The sequence below is a fragment of the Thermobia domestica genome, chromosome 12 (genome assembly GCF_964235325.1).
Source record: "Thermobia domestica chromosome 12, izTheDome1.hap1.1, whole genome shotgun sequence".
Lineage (NCBI taxonomy): Eukaryota > Metazoa > Arthropoda > Insecta > Zygentoma > Lepismatidae > Thermobia > Thermobia domestica.
The window spans coordinates 140,151,364-140,164,997 of NC_137465.1; the positions used below are offsets into that span (position 1 = coordinate 140,151,364).

General features: G+C 36.5%; 1 protein-coding gene across 2 annotated transcripts in view; it reads right to left on the bottom strand.

Moving 5' to 3' along the window:
- LOC145666687 (metaxin-1) overlaps window positions 1-9,954 on the bottom strand; it is a 70,509-nt gene extending 60,555 nt beyond the window's left edge. Inside the window, exon 1 of one of the 2 annotated variants that reach the window (XM_081734165.1) lies at window positions 9,457-9,952. In XM_081734165.1, the coding sequence (XP_081590291.1) occupies window positions 9,457-9,537 (81 nt within the window). In that variant the 5' untranslated portion in view covers window positions 9,538-9,952. Of the gene's footprint in view, window positions 1-9,456 lie in introns of both variants that reach the window. The other variant, XM_081734166.1, reaches the window with a different exon arrangement.
- Window positions 9,955-13,634: the final 3,680 nt, after the last annotated feature.

A 13,634-nucleotide genomic window follows, 5' to 3' on the forward strand; every position in this document is an offset into this window, starting at 1 on the left:
TTTCAGCATCACAGTTACATGAGAAGTGGATCTACAGTTTAAAGTGGAATCCGAACCACCGTAATGCGTTCAAATTAATTTCAATGCTCTCCCACCATGAATAGAACCCGAGGCCGGTGCACTACAGGCGCGCGTGCTAGCCACTAGACCAGAGGGGAGGCACTAACTAAGTTGTCCATACGAAAGAAGGAGTGGTTATATACAAAAAGAAAGGTAAATGAACACTGGTGGAAGACAATCTGTGTTTCAGATTACATTTGTTAGTGTAATTGCTTAGATAAATGATGTGATATAGTTGTTTGATGTTTGTATACCGTATTTGTGTCCTTTAGGTTAAAACACATGATAAATGCACGTGTATGAATATGAAGGAATTGGTAAAGTGAAGGGAATACGAGAAAACAGAAGAAAAAAACTGGAGAAAATCTACAAGGTTGTCCACTGCGAATTCATAAGAGGCTGGGATCCAACAACGATCTCTGTACCCAAGACGAAGAATTTACCACTGGACCATTATGCTCCTCTTTTATTGCTTGCAAATCCATGAAAATGCATATTCTAAATAAACTATATTTTATTAGTTATACACTCACCAACAAAAATGGGGCTCGCTCTGCATGTCTTTAAATAATAACTTCTGAATGAATTGATAAATCGGAAAATAAATTTCAGTAATATACTGTTACATTTGCTATACATCAAAGAAAACTAAACTAAAATTATTTATTTAAACACAAAATCTGAATTAAAATTGACCACTCATTTCAGAATTATTGACAGAACATACTCATTTTGACTGACTGTGACTGTTTATACACAATAGTATATAAACAGTGCATTCTGCTCCTAAATATTTCGTCAATAGCTTTGAAATTATTAATAAATTATTAGAATCTAAATTAAGTTTCTCTGTATGTTACGAAAACAATATTCTAACAGGAAAATTGGACAATACATTTCAAAGCATTGACAAATAAAAATTTAATATGAAATTGCTGGACTCCATAGAACACAAGCAAAGAAAACACACCTGTAAACCGTTGACACTAGCTTTGGATTTATCTACAACTAGGAATAAAATGCAGCATCTAACTAAAGCACACTTATTAATAGTAAACTGGTGTCACGACTTCGGCAATTTATCACGGACTTATCAGACACATATGAAAGTACATCATATGTATAGATCTTAAATATTACCTTGAAGCTTATCTTCTGTTCCTAAATTTCAGGAATTTGTGTATTTTTATCTTCAATACTTCGAAGAATACTCGCGCTCCAACCTCTAGCGACAGTGGTCACTTAATCATATTCCTTTTCTTCTTAGATTATTAAGCCCTAAAATTTCCTATTCTCTTGTACATTTAAGAATATACAATTAGTGTGTAAATCATAAAGCTAGCTTACAACTCGCCAGTTCACATTACTCGGTTGACTATAGTATATTTCATTAACTTGCACAAACGGAATATTATTTCTTAATCCTTTGCATCGACCAATATTAACTTTGACCCAATTTTTGAAGCCTTCAATCATTTCTAGTGTCGCTAAGTAATTTCCTAGCACGAAAAAATGAAATGAAATTTTTAAGTTTTACGTCCAATGGCTATGCCGGCTAGGCTAAAGGAGACGCTGATGATGCGAAATGAATCAAATAGTGGAATGAAGAAAGCGAGAGGAAACGGGAGAATCCCGAGAAAACCCAGGCACACGGAGATTGTCCACCACAAAGTTCACTTGGCGGGGGCAGGAATCGAACCCGGGACCCCAAGCATCAGAGGTGAACGCTCTACCGCTGAGCCACCGCGGCCCCTACATTAATTTGTACAAGCACGAATTTACTACTACTGAATTTTAAGTACTAGGAATTATATTTCTGGACATTACAGGCATCAACAGCCAATCTAAGTCCGTCACGTATGAGAGATAATACCCTCGGCGATCACACTATCCGGAGAAGTTGGGAAGAAAGAAAGTAAGTGGTCTGGGACCTGTATGTTAAGTGCCATCGTGGTATTTTACTAGTGTGAAAGAGGAAAACCCTCACTCAGGATAGCTAGTCTGAAAAAGGCTTTTACATCTTTTCGACCGAGTGTCGCCAACGAGAATCGTATCCGGGACCGCTTGCAACAAGGTGAGAGTGTTCTATTGAAACTGAATAAGACGAACTTAGGGCCTGAAGAATATGTATACATCCATAGAATGTTGCAAATAGTTGGTGCTCCTTATAAAATTTAATGATTATTGTTGTGTCATCATTATCTATTAAGTTTACAGACCACCGCATTTACCACACAATGCAATGTTCGTGCGGGCTACAGTGCATTCGTCGCGTGTGATTAACATGAATCATGCAACGAAAAAACGTGCCCTGGCCATAAGGGGCAGCGAGTTATGGCGGAACAACCTGTGTTAGCGGTGAGGAATAAAACAAAAGAAATTCGTTCTGTGATCCGGTATGAGTAGGTAAATGGCCTTACTCCTATCGACATCCACAGAAAGCTAGTTGTTTATGGAAAATCTGTAACATGAGTGTAAATTGTTTTCTGAAGGACGAACAAGCATATTCGACGAAGATAGGCCTGGTGTTCCGCCTCTAGTCAGTGATGCAACATAGGTTTGAATGTACTAGTGTTGTCCAACCGAAGAATCAAGGTTCGTGAAGCAGCCGCTGAATTGAACATTTAAGACGGGACTCCACACAAATTCATCCACGAAACACTAGGATGCGCGAAGACTTCATCACGCTGGATCCCACAACAGCTTACTTAACATCACAACACGCGTATGACCTGTTGCTTGGAACACAACGAAAGAAACAACTCTCTCTGCCGTACTGTGACTCAGGACGAGAGTTTCGTTCATTACTACATTTCAGAATCCAAACAAACGTCGACAGAATGGAAACATCTCACGTACCCTGTGAGGGAAAAGTTCAAGATCTAAACTTCTGCAAGTGAGATTCTTGAGATTGTCTTCTTGGATTCCAAGGAAACAGTGCTCACAGAGTTTCTGAAGAAACAGCCAATGCTGCGCGTTATTGCCAAACACTCGAAAAAGTGCAAAATGCAATTCGCCGTAAACATCCTTGACTTCTTTCAGCTGGTGTCATTCTTTTGGATGGCAATGCTCTGCTCGTCCCCATTCGGCAGCAATAACAGAGGCTAAACTTTGAGAAATGGAATAGGAAAGTTACCTTTTTGTAGGAATTTAAAATTGTGTTTAAATGCTTTCCTTATCTATTTATAAGGGAATTCCAGACAGCATAGACACTTTTTTTATTTATTTATTCATTCTACAGAAACAAATAATAACAATTTAACTATGAACGCTCATAAACAGACTTTAAAACCCTTTGGTCTCAACTCATTTAAAGCATTCACAGTCCCTGGATAGTTTGAAAAATGTAAATAGCCTATATTGTCAGCCACATTAAGAGACTTGCTAAAGCTACAATGTAACTAGTGACTTCTCAATCAGAATCTGAGTCCGGATGTATTGGGAAAAGTTCATATTTATACCTAGAAAACCATTTGTACATTTTCCTGCCATTTCGCTGTGTTCTACCGTGTCTTACCATAAATACTGCCCCAAAGTTTGACACAAAACGGTTAGATATTTTAATATCCTAATAACATGAGTTACAGGGATGAATTATGAACCAAAATCACAAATTATTCGAAATGGCCCCCATTAGCATGCATACAACCCTAATGTCTTTGTGGCCACTCATCAATTGCATTACGCAACACATCTACTGGAAAATCTGCAGCTGCCTTCCGAAGAGACCGCTTATAAACCTTCAATTGGGATGTCTCTTCTTGCAACCACCTCCCGAAGCTTGGATCACAATTTGTAGTCCAAAGGACTTAATTCTGGATTTACAGAAGAACAATCTGAAGCGGAAATAAAGTCCGGAACATTTGCTTCCAGCTACTGTTGGATTGTCCATGCCTCATGTGCTGGGGCTGAGTCCCGCTGGAAGCTCCAGTTCTGTCCATGGAAGAGGGTATTAGTGAGATTCTTGACTAGTTTCTTAAATAATGTCTCCTGGCTCTCTTTGGCTGATGTTTTGACCCTCTTTTCACAGAAATGGAGCTCCGTTGTGCCCTCGTAGCTCAGACCCCACCATACCATGACAGAGGGAGGATGCTGATCCCTCTGGATAATTGGAGCCTTTTCACCAGCTTCTCTAGAGGATGTGGCATATATCCTTTCATTTTGGGCACTGAAGGTCTCCTCAACACTGAAAATCTTTTCATCAGTGAAAAGGATTCGATGGTGGCCATTTGATGCGTAACGCTTAAGTAAACGCTTTGCTCTTACGAGCCTCTGACGCTTCAGTTCATTTGTCAGAACATGCCATTTGCGTTGTTTGTAAGCATGGAGTCCCAGGTCACTGCTTAACGTGCGAGACAGATATTTTCGATATCTTTAGCGCACGAGCCTTAACTGACTGTTTCCTAACTGGATTTCGTCGGACACGCGCAGCCATTGCTTTCACAGATTCCGGTGTTCGTACATCTGTTTTCTCATTTAATTCGAGTATAATCTGAAACTAATTCCTAGAATTTCTAGGATGAAACAAATCTCTACACACATACAAATTCAATTTTAAGTTAACTTTAATCTTGTACGGGCGAGCGAATTATTTCGCGTAGTAGTAATTGAGATTTTTTTTTTCTTTGCCTAATGTAGAAATCAGCTTATTATTTCGCCGGCTGAACGTCAAAATCTAAGTTTCAAATTATTACCTTTTAAAGTTCTAAAGTGAAAATCCTTGCATGTATTTGATTTAATTCGTAAAGAGCTTGTCTGTAACTGTACTTAAATTACAATTACACAAAACAGTCTGAAAGATGTCATCAGCATACCACTAATATTTCATGAATTCGAACTGTATATATATATATATATATATATATATATATATATATATATATATGGGTGATTCCACGAAAAAGGGAAATTTTCGCTTGGAAAATTTTTGTTCCGTTGATGGTCGCCTATTTCGAAAAAAATATCAGATGCACTTACTACTACTAAGTACATGTTAATTAGGTATTCAGCAGAGCTGAATCGTTATTGGTCTAGTAAATAAAAAATAATAAACTTTTCAGCACCCACGGAGTTGAGACCATAGGCCACGGAGTTGAGATTAGTTAACACGGAGTTGAAAACTGCTGTGGAGCTGAGAAACGTGATACATCTGGGTGATAAGTTTTGGTTTATAAGTGATTAAGCTTATAATTTACATAAAAATTGAAATAATTTTCCAATAGTTTTTGTAAGTTAGAATTATTCTCCTTATGTTGAATAAAATTCTAACAAAGTAGATGACACGTAATTTGTTATACAAAAATACTCCAGAAAATACTGCAAACATATGAAAACATATCTAATAAAGGTTCAAAAATTGAGTATATATATATATATATATATATATATATATATATATATATATATATATATATGTGTGTGTGTGTGTGTGTGTGTGTGTGACGCAAATAAGAAAAAAGAAATACACATACACTTATCGAATATTAAAAAATATTGCGCTTTCAATATGTTGACTATCATATGGAGAGGATAAACTTTTCACATCAGCTTACGAAACTGACGAAGTAGTCACTAAACCTGTCTATTGTCTACTTCATTTGTTTTCTGAGCTTATGTAAACCGTCCGTCTTCTCTGTGCGATCAAGTCAACACGTCGAAAGTGCAATACTTTTTCAACATTTGGTAAGTGTATTTGTATGTTTGGTATATATACAAGGTGTTTCAAAACAATTCACACTCGTTTGGGAGCTGATTCCTGACACCAAGATAAGACGAAAAGTATAGACAACTGGGTGCACAAATGCTTCCTTTCGGAGTTATAAGCTGCCAAAAACATGAAAAAAATGAACTTTAAAGGTCCATAGTTCCAAAACTATGAGACCTGCCGCAGTCGGGTCACGACTTCACTTAGGAACTAATATGTGCACTATCCAAAAATATGTTTCAGAATCCTGAGGTACTAACGAAGCAATTTTGATAGAGGGAGTTTGGCTACGGGCGTGTAATCTGAAGTACTCACCAACTACTTCTATAAAAGTTGTTGTGGAAGTACCGCAAGATTCTGAAACATGGATATTTGGATAGCGCACATACTAATTCCTAAGTGAAGTCTGACCCGACTACGGTAGGTCCCATAGTTTTATGCTATGGACCTTTAAAGTTCATTTTTTTCATGTTTTCGGCAGCCTATAACTGCGAAAGGAAGCATTTGTGCACCCAGATTGGTCTATACTTTTTATCTTATCTTGGTGTTAGGAATCACCTCCTAAACATTGTCGGTATTGTTTTGAAACGCCCTGTATAATGCACACTAAATGACAGTGTAAGGCACTCATTTCTGTTTTCTTTGGATAATTCGATGTTATTTGTTAAGTAGCCCTCATTTTCCATTCCAATGAAGGAAATGTCTTGAGGAAACAGGGAAGGGCTGTTCTAGTCTACACAGAATGACAACTGCCAACGCTTTTTAAACGTCAGGTTTAGTAGGCCAGGAGAAATTTCTCCCGATCCAAGCCATAAAATTGACTGTTCGTACATTGCCCTCAGACTCTTCGACAATCCCTAAAAAGAAAACAATTAGCTGATCATAAGATTGAGACGTCAATAGGTTAAAAACAGATACCATCCATCTTGACTTGACTGAAGTTTTACCTCCGGCTACCTGACAGCCCCAAATCTGAACTTCCGCGAAACACTCCTTAAATGGGCTAGGACCCACCAGCCGGCCTTTGAGTGTGAATGACACGTGGTCAGCGTGTTGGCTTCTACGACCGTTGTGATGGTCTGCGCGATCAGGTTTCAGTACATCTCTACTCAAATGAGTTTTTCAATTGCCTCACTGTGCGAAGTAAACACCATTAATTTTTGAGCTTCCACCGGGAAACAAACCCAGAACCACGCACGAAAGGCGAGCATACTAGTCACTAGACCATAAACGAGCTTTATTTCTATCAATATTGAAAGAACAAATATTTGGAAGAGCATGAGCATAACAAACACTATAGGATTCTCAACTCCGTGAACTTGTCTCAACACCGTGGATTCCTTAGTTTTCAGATGGACATGGAGTTGAGAACCATGGAGTTGAGAAAATCGAATATAATTTATCTTTACCGGCCCACTTTTTAACCAATACATGTGAGTAATTGTGTACGAATTTTCTACGTTAAGGCTTAGGTTCCTCAAGGAAAAGAAGGTATATACCATACAAATACATTCAGTAATAAATGCCATGGTGTTGAGTATCAATTAATATACGCACCTGCTTTCCACACACAAAAATATTTTTCCTATAGCTTTTAACACATGCACACAACTTTTTCTGTTCTTCAGTCAAACATGTCTGCCTTGTCTTCTTGTGGGTGTTGCCAATGTGGACGACCATGCTATCTGTTGAGAGCAATGATCATTTTTTCTATTGCCATGGAGTTGAGACGAAATAGAGGTGACAGAAACGAAGCATAGTCAAGCTTTCGAAAATAATCGTTATAAAGGTTTACTTTCCACAAAACTGAAACATTGAAGTGTTCTCTTCCATTTAATTACCATTAAATGATGTTTGATTGGCGACTTCAGTTGTCATTTATTGATTAAAATCAGTCAACTGTAGTCTGTGACAGCCCACGGTGTTGAGAAATTGGGTAATAATTAATTTTTTACATATGTTTCGTGTTACATTTGCAAACTGTTATACATGGCATACCTACTTTGTGACGGTTACTACCAAACAAAATAAAAATGAGGTGATTCTTTCTAGTAGTAGTTTGAAGAAATGCCCGTGACAGAAAATTTCCCTTTTTCGTGGAATCACCCATATATATATTTCAAAACATTATCAAACTAGGTCTCTCAAAGAGGGCATTCTAAAAATAACGGGTAACATTCTTTTCAGAGTAAATCAAATAATCCGAAAATCCGTATCTTTACGCCGGAAGCTAATTTGTGAACTTTACTAAGTATGTTTGGTACTTTGCACAAGGAAATACTTATGTGACTCATCGGTTGGGGCCGAAAGGAGTAGCACACAAGGTTAAGGAGCGGACACTATTTAGTGCTTGATAAGCTTACAGATTATGCAAGTGCATATTACTGCCTCGTAAATTATACGATACAGTATTTTCCATTAATGCTAAGGAACATTTGAATAATAATAGACTCACTATTTGGAAGTTATACGAATAAAAATTATTTCTTTAAAACAAACAACTAACTTTTTAAACAAAGAAACAGATACTAACGTATGCAAATGACATACTCCTGATTCAAGTATTAAGCCAGAAATAATGTAGAGTTACAAGCCTTATTACAATGCACTCTGCCATAAGGCAAGCATTGAATATAGTATGCTCAATCCAACACCATTATGAAATTGGTGAACAGATAAGACGTATATCAAATAAGGAAACAAAGTGCGAGATTTATCGCTGAAATATCTGCGTCTCAGTGAGGGACCTTCCCACTGATAATGACAGCAAATAATGTCTGTCTGTGAGTCTTCGGCAACCTAATCCTCAGTGCTTCTCGATTACCTTCCCACGTCTCAGGTCCTCCATTTCTCGATAGGTCACGAACAATTTCTCGTGTAAGTATGCTATTAAAAACACTATTGGAAGAAATATATAGGGGACTACTAGTTGAGCATAGAAACTACGATTTGTGAACATGACAAGATGTGACAATTTTACTTTTCACCTCTGACATAATAATGGCGTAAAAGTACGAAATTACTAAGACAGTAAACATTTTTCAAAGTAAATTATTTGTGTAAGAAAACAATTAGCTTTGTACTTATCATGTGATAGGCCGTTCAACTGCATACATCTCTACATTTTTCATACCGTATCTTTTATCTCTCTCTCTCTCTCTCTCTCTCTCTCTATATATATATATATATATATATATATATATATATATAACGGTGCTATTCTATTTACAGGAAATAAATTTGTAAAAAAATATGTAAGAAATACAGGCTTATGTTTAGCAGAAAGGGTCCAGCAATTGTTTCTAAAAATGGTACAATTTCGGTAATTTCTGTTCACATTAGGTTAGTTTATGTTACATTAGTGTACGGATCCAGCATAATTTTTCAAAAAATGATAGAATTTAGCTTATTTCTACTAATATTGGGTTAGCTTAGGTTACGTTATGTTACGTCTAAATACTTGCATCATCCACGTTTCCTGTAAATTTTGTTTTTCACATGCTTCTGGACCCCTCCTGCTAAACATAACCCGAAGTACGTTACATACCAGGGTGTAATATTTACACTCTACACTACAACATGCGCATGAATACATTTATTAAATGCAACTAGTATATACGGATGACTTCATAGAAAATTAATACTACTCTAAATTATTAATTCTCTCAAAAATATGCGAATTCTAAACTCACCATGGCTTGTAAACATGCTAAATCAACTGATGGAAGACCCCAATCACCCTTCCAAATATCTAGCTCCATTGGCTTATTCATCCTTGCACTTAAAACTTTGTTCTCTTCGTCAAGAGTATAAGCTGTAAAAATTAATTATCTGACTTGTTCATTTGCTTGTAATCGATGTTCACTCATTGTGTAAAATAATGACTCTTTGATTAAATAAAGTTACGGTAACAATTTTACCATCACTTCTAATTTCCCTTTTGCACGTTGAAATTTAACATCCTTGTACTTAATATACAATTACTTCATTTTATACAAATAGTTATATGTACTCGCAGAGCATAAATATACATGAAGCAATAATATTTACGATACACTAAAATATACCAGGAGTAGAACAGAAAAATCTAATATTGATTGGATTGCAAAAGAGTACTTCAATGCTTAATTACTACACGGAATTTCCAGAACTATTGGATAGCTTCTGGACAGGTTGGAAAGTGAAGTGCACATTAACGGGATGTAAATCCATATTCGTAGTATGCACCGTCGTAACTGTACAAATATCTTTGACACAAAAAATAAATAATTAAAATTAAAAAAAATAAATAAACTTCAAATATACTTCTGAAAAGATTTTGCCGTCCAGTTAAATATAAAAGCTAACAACAAATAAAAATGCAGATGCAAATATTAAAAAAAAGTGGTTGTCAAATTTACCTGCACCACTCAAAATAATTGCAGAAAATTTATTATATTTTCATTAATTTTCTTCTTCTTGTTCTCCAAAAGATTTCTGTTGACCGATATGACATTACCCAACTTAGCATAGAGTAGTTTTTAATGACGCTCGATCCTAGTCGTAGGAGCTAAATATGCGGTTCTGATTGATTGAATTTATCTGTTTCATCGTCGTCATAAAAACTACAATGCAAAAATCAAACAAACCTATGTTAAGTACAGTTGCAAGGCTTGAGGGGAGACAGCGTCTACCCTTTAGAATTTTATATGTATTAAGCCATTAAGCCTAAATTCTAACTTAAAATTTTGTAATTTAAAGATTCTGAACTTAAAATTTCCTATAATTTATTCTGAGCTTTTTTTTTAAATGCTTCCATATGAAAGACAGAAAGAAAACTGTCTTGCGAAACCTTGCACATAACTTCTCTGCTGCATTCATTTAACTTACATAAGCCTATAGAAGCGTAGGAGAAAAACCAAGTGAGAAAAGTCCAAAGACTCGCGCTGTGTAGTAGTACTTGCGAAAAGAAATTTGCCGCATTATGCAGAGTCGTTTCGACGTATGATTAGCGTCATACTAAAATACAGACTATTGCAGAAGATTTAAGTTAGTCGAACTCTAGTATGGCACTAATCACGCTTCAAAACGAATCTGTATAAGGCCCTTGATGTTTTGTCTACGTTTAGAGGGTTGCCTATCTTGTTTATTTTAAGCTGGATTTGTAAGTGAAAGAAACAGACCGCTATTTCTTCTTATTTCTTTTTGTTTTAAACCATCTTTCGAGCTCCCTCTATAAAATGTTAAATTGTTATAACGTACCCTTGAAGAACATTAGATATATATTTTGTCCCTATGAGTCTCTAACATCAGAATAAAAAAGATCCCCCCCTAACGAAAAGTTGATACGTATTGGCAATCCTATCACTTTTATGGTTTTCGCGAGAGTGACAAGTACTTTTACATGTCCCGGTAACCCCCCCCTGAGACCACCTGGTTCGATTAAAAAAAAACTCTTCGTCTTGGTCTGGGGCCTAGACCAAGGTATCCGTGACCAAATTTTGGTAACTCGGTCCACTCGTCTGATCCCCAGGCCGCACACGTACACAAAGGCAGACAAACACACAAACAAACTCAATTTCATTTATATTAGATTCTTCTCTCAATAATTGTGCAGATGAAAGATTTGAAAAATAAAAAAAATCTGGTCATTGTAGAACTAATAAATTATAGAAAATAGTATATATCAATAAATTCTTCAATACGGCAAACTGAATGACTTAGGCCTAATATCCAGCTTTCCTAACACTTTTTGCTCAGATCAGCTTAAGAATGAACTTATCAACTTATGTTCCGATAGTAACCAACACATTTCTCTTCCCGAATACTTGATATATATTCTTTTTAATGTACTTCAAACCGTATATCAGGGAGACAATAAAGCTGCTAAACATGTATTGAGCATTCCACCAACTTCATTTTTTTGAAAACATTCATTGAGTGCCCTGAAAAGAGTGAAAACTTACTTAACGAACAGCATGACAAATTATGAACACTTCCTGAATTACGGACACTCTCTGAATTACGGACACTCTCTGAATTACGGACACTTACAATAACGAACTTGGTGTGGAAGCTTTGTAGGATACCTCAATATAGTATTAATGTACTATCAGGGGTCATCTTATTTGGAATAGTGATTAGTGTATATCAGCATCCTTTATACAGTACGAAATGTCAGAATTAAAAATAGAAGTAAAAAGCAAATACCCTACAAATATATATACTATCTATATACAAAAGTATATAGATAGAAACTTGGACCTATCAGCAGTAGACAACAGGTACTCTGCCCCCACTTTCCATTCTTTATTGCCTGTGTTAAAATATGAGAGGAAATAGGGTTATCCTGACAGTAACTGATTTTTAATAAACATTTTATTGCGGAACAAGTATTTACATTGCTTCAAAATGGACCCTATACTTATCAAGTGTACAAACCAAAGTTAATATGACCATACTTCCAGTTTCCTAATCTGAAAACTATTACTGGTATGGTACAGTAGTTGAAAGTTGAACGTTGCAAAAACTGTCCCCACTTACCCCAACTACCCCTACATTATAACCACCCTCAGCAATAAAAATATTCTTTCTTTAATTTTAAAATGAAATGAAATGAAATTTTTGAGTTTTACGTCCCACGATTATGCCGGTGAGGCTAAAGGAGACGGTGATTATGAGAAATGAATGAAATGGTGGAATGAAGAAAGTGGGAGGAAACGGGAGAACCCCGAGAAAACCCACGACCGCGGTGTTTGTCCACCAGAAAGTTCACTTGGCGGGAGCAGGGTTTGAACCCGAGAGCCCTAGCACCAGAGGTGAACGCTCTACCACTGAGCCACCGCGGCCCCCTTTCTTTAATTTTAGTCACTACATCTTAAATATATGCCTCTTTATCTTAAATATAATATACACTTTTTTTTTTCGATTGTGGAGTTGTACTTTGTTGATGATTAACGAAAAGTAATTAGGAAACTTTTTCGAGTTTATCTTTTTTAGGTTATGTTGTTTCAATTTGCGGCTCACACAAAACGAAAGTTTTTCAACTCTAGACTAAATCATAACTAAAGGGAAAGGCCGGGCCGGTAGCCAGCCCAAAAATGTAGGGGGAGGGCGGCAGAAGTTAGGGGGCCCCGATCCAACCATATTATAGTTCATTTGTAAGCCTACCGTGAAAATTTTTCGGGGGTCAATAAAATTTTAGGGGGGACATCCCCCTAGACCCCCCTTGGATACGGGCCTGGGAAATGCCGTGAGTATAAAATAACAGAGGAACTTACGGTAGAGCAAAATCCGTGCAACGATCTGACGGCAATGGAAGAGTTCTCTAAAGAACTTTCTTACCACACGACCGGGATCAAGAAATACTTATTTTTTCTAGGTTTCTTAGAAAATGTTTTGCATTCATCTATTTCAAATTGCGCCATAATGCTTTTATGGATAATAGATTTAGCTGAGGGCATTATTATTAATTAATATTCTAATGTATAAGTTCATATGTAGAAAGGTGAGAGAACTTGCGATTGTTGGACCTGTCATAACATCAACATGCCACTAGACTAGACTTCACTTTTTTTTTTTTTTCCTTTGTTGGCATCTTGCACATATCCTTTTATCTCAAGTCCAAATACCTGCTTACATTTTATGACATAAAATGAGGAAGAAAGTGGCTCGAGCTTTTCTAAGTGTCGATCCCAGTGTTAGGAACAGAATTAAACTACCCGTTTAATCTTCCTCTAAAAACTGTTACATTTTTGCCTCCTTTATTCTCTAGTAAAACCACAGACTACTACACAGACAAGTTTTTCACCTCTTGCTACAAACTTAACATCCTCCCACCTTTGATTAATACATTAATCAAACAAATATATATATTACATAAGGTACAGTC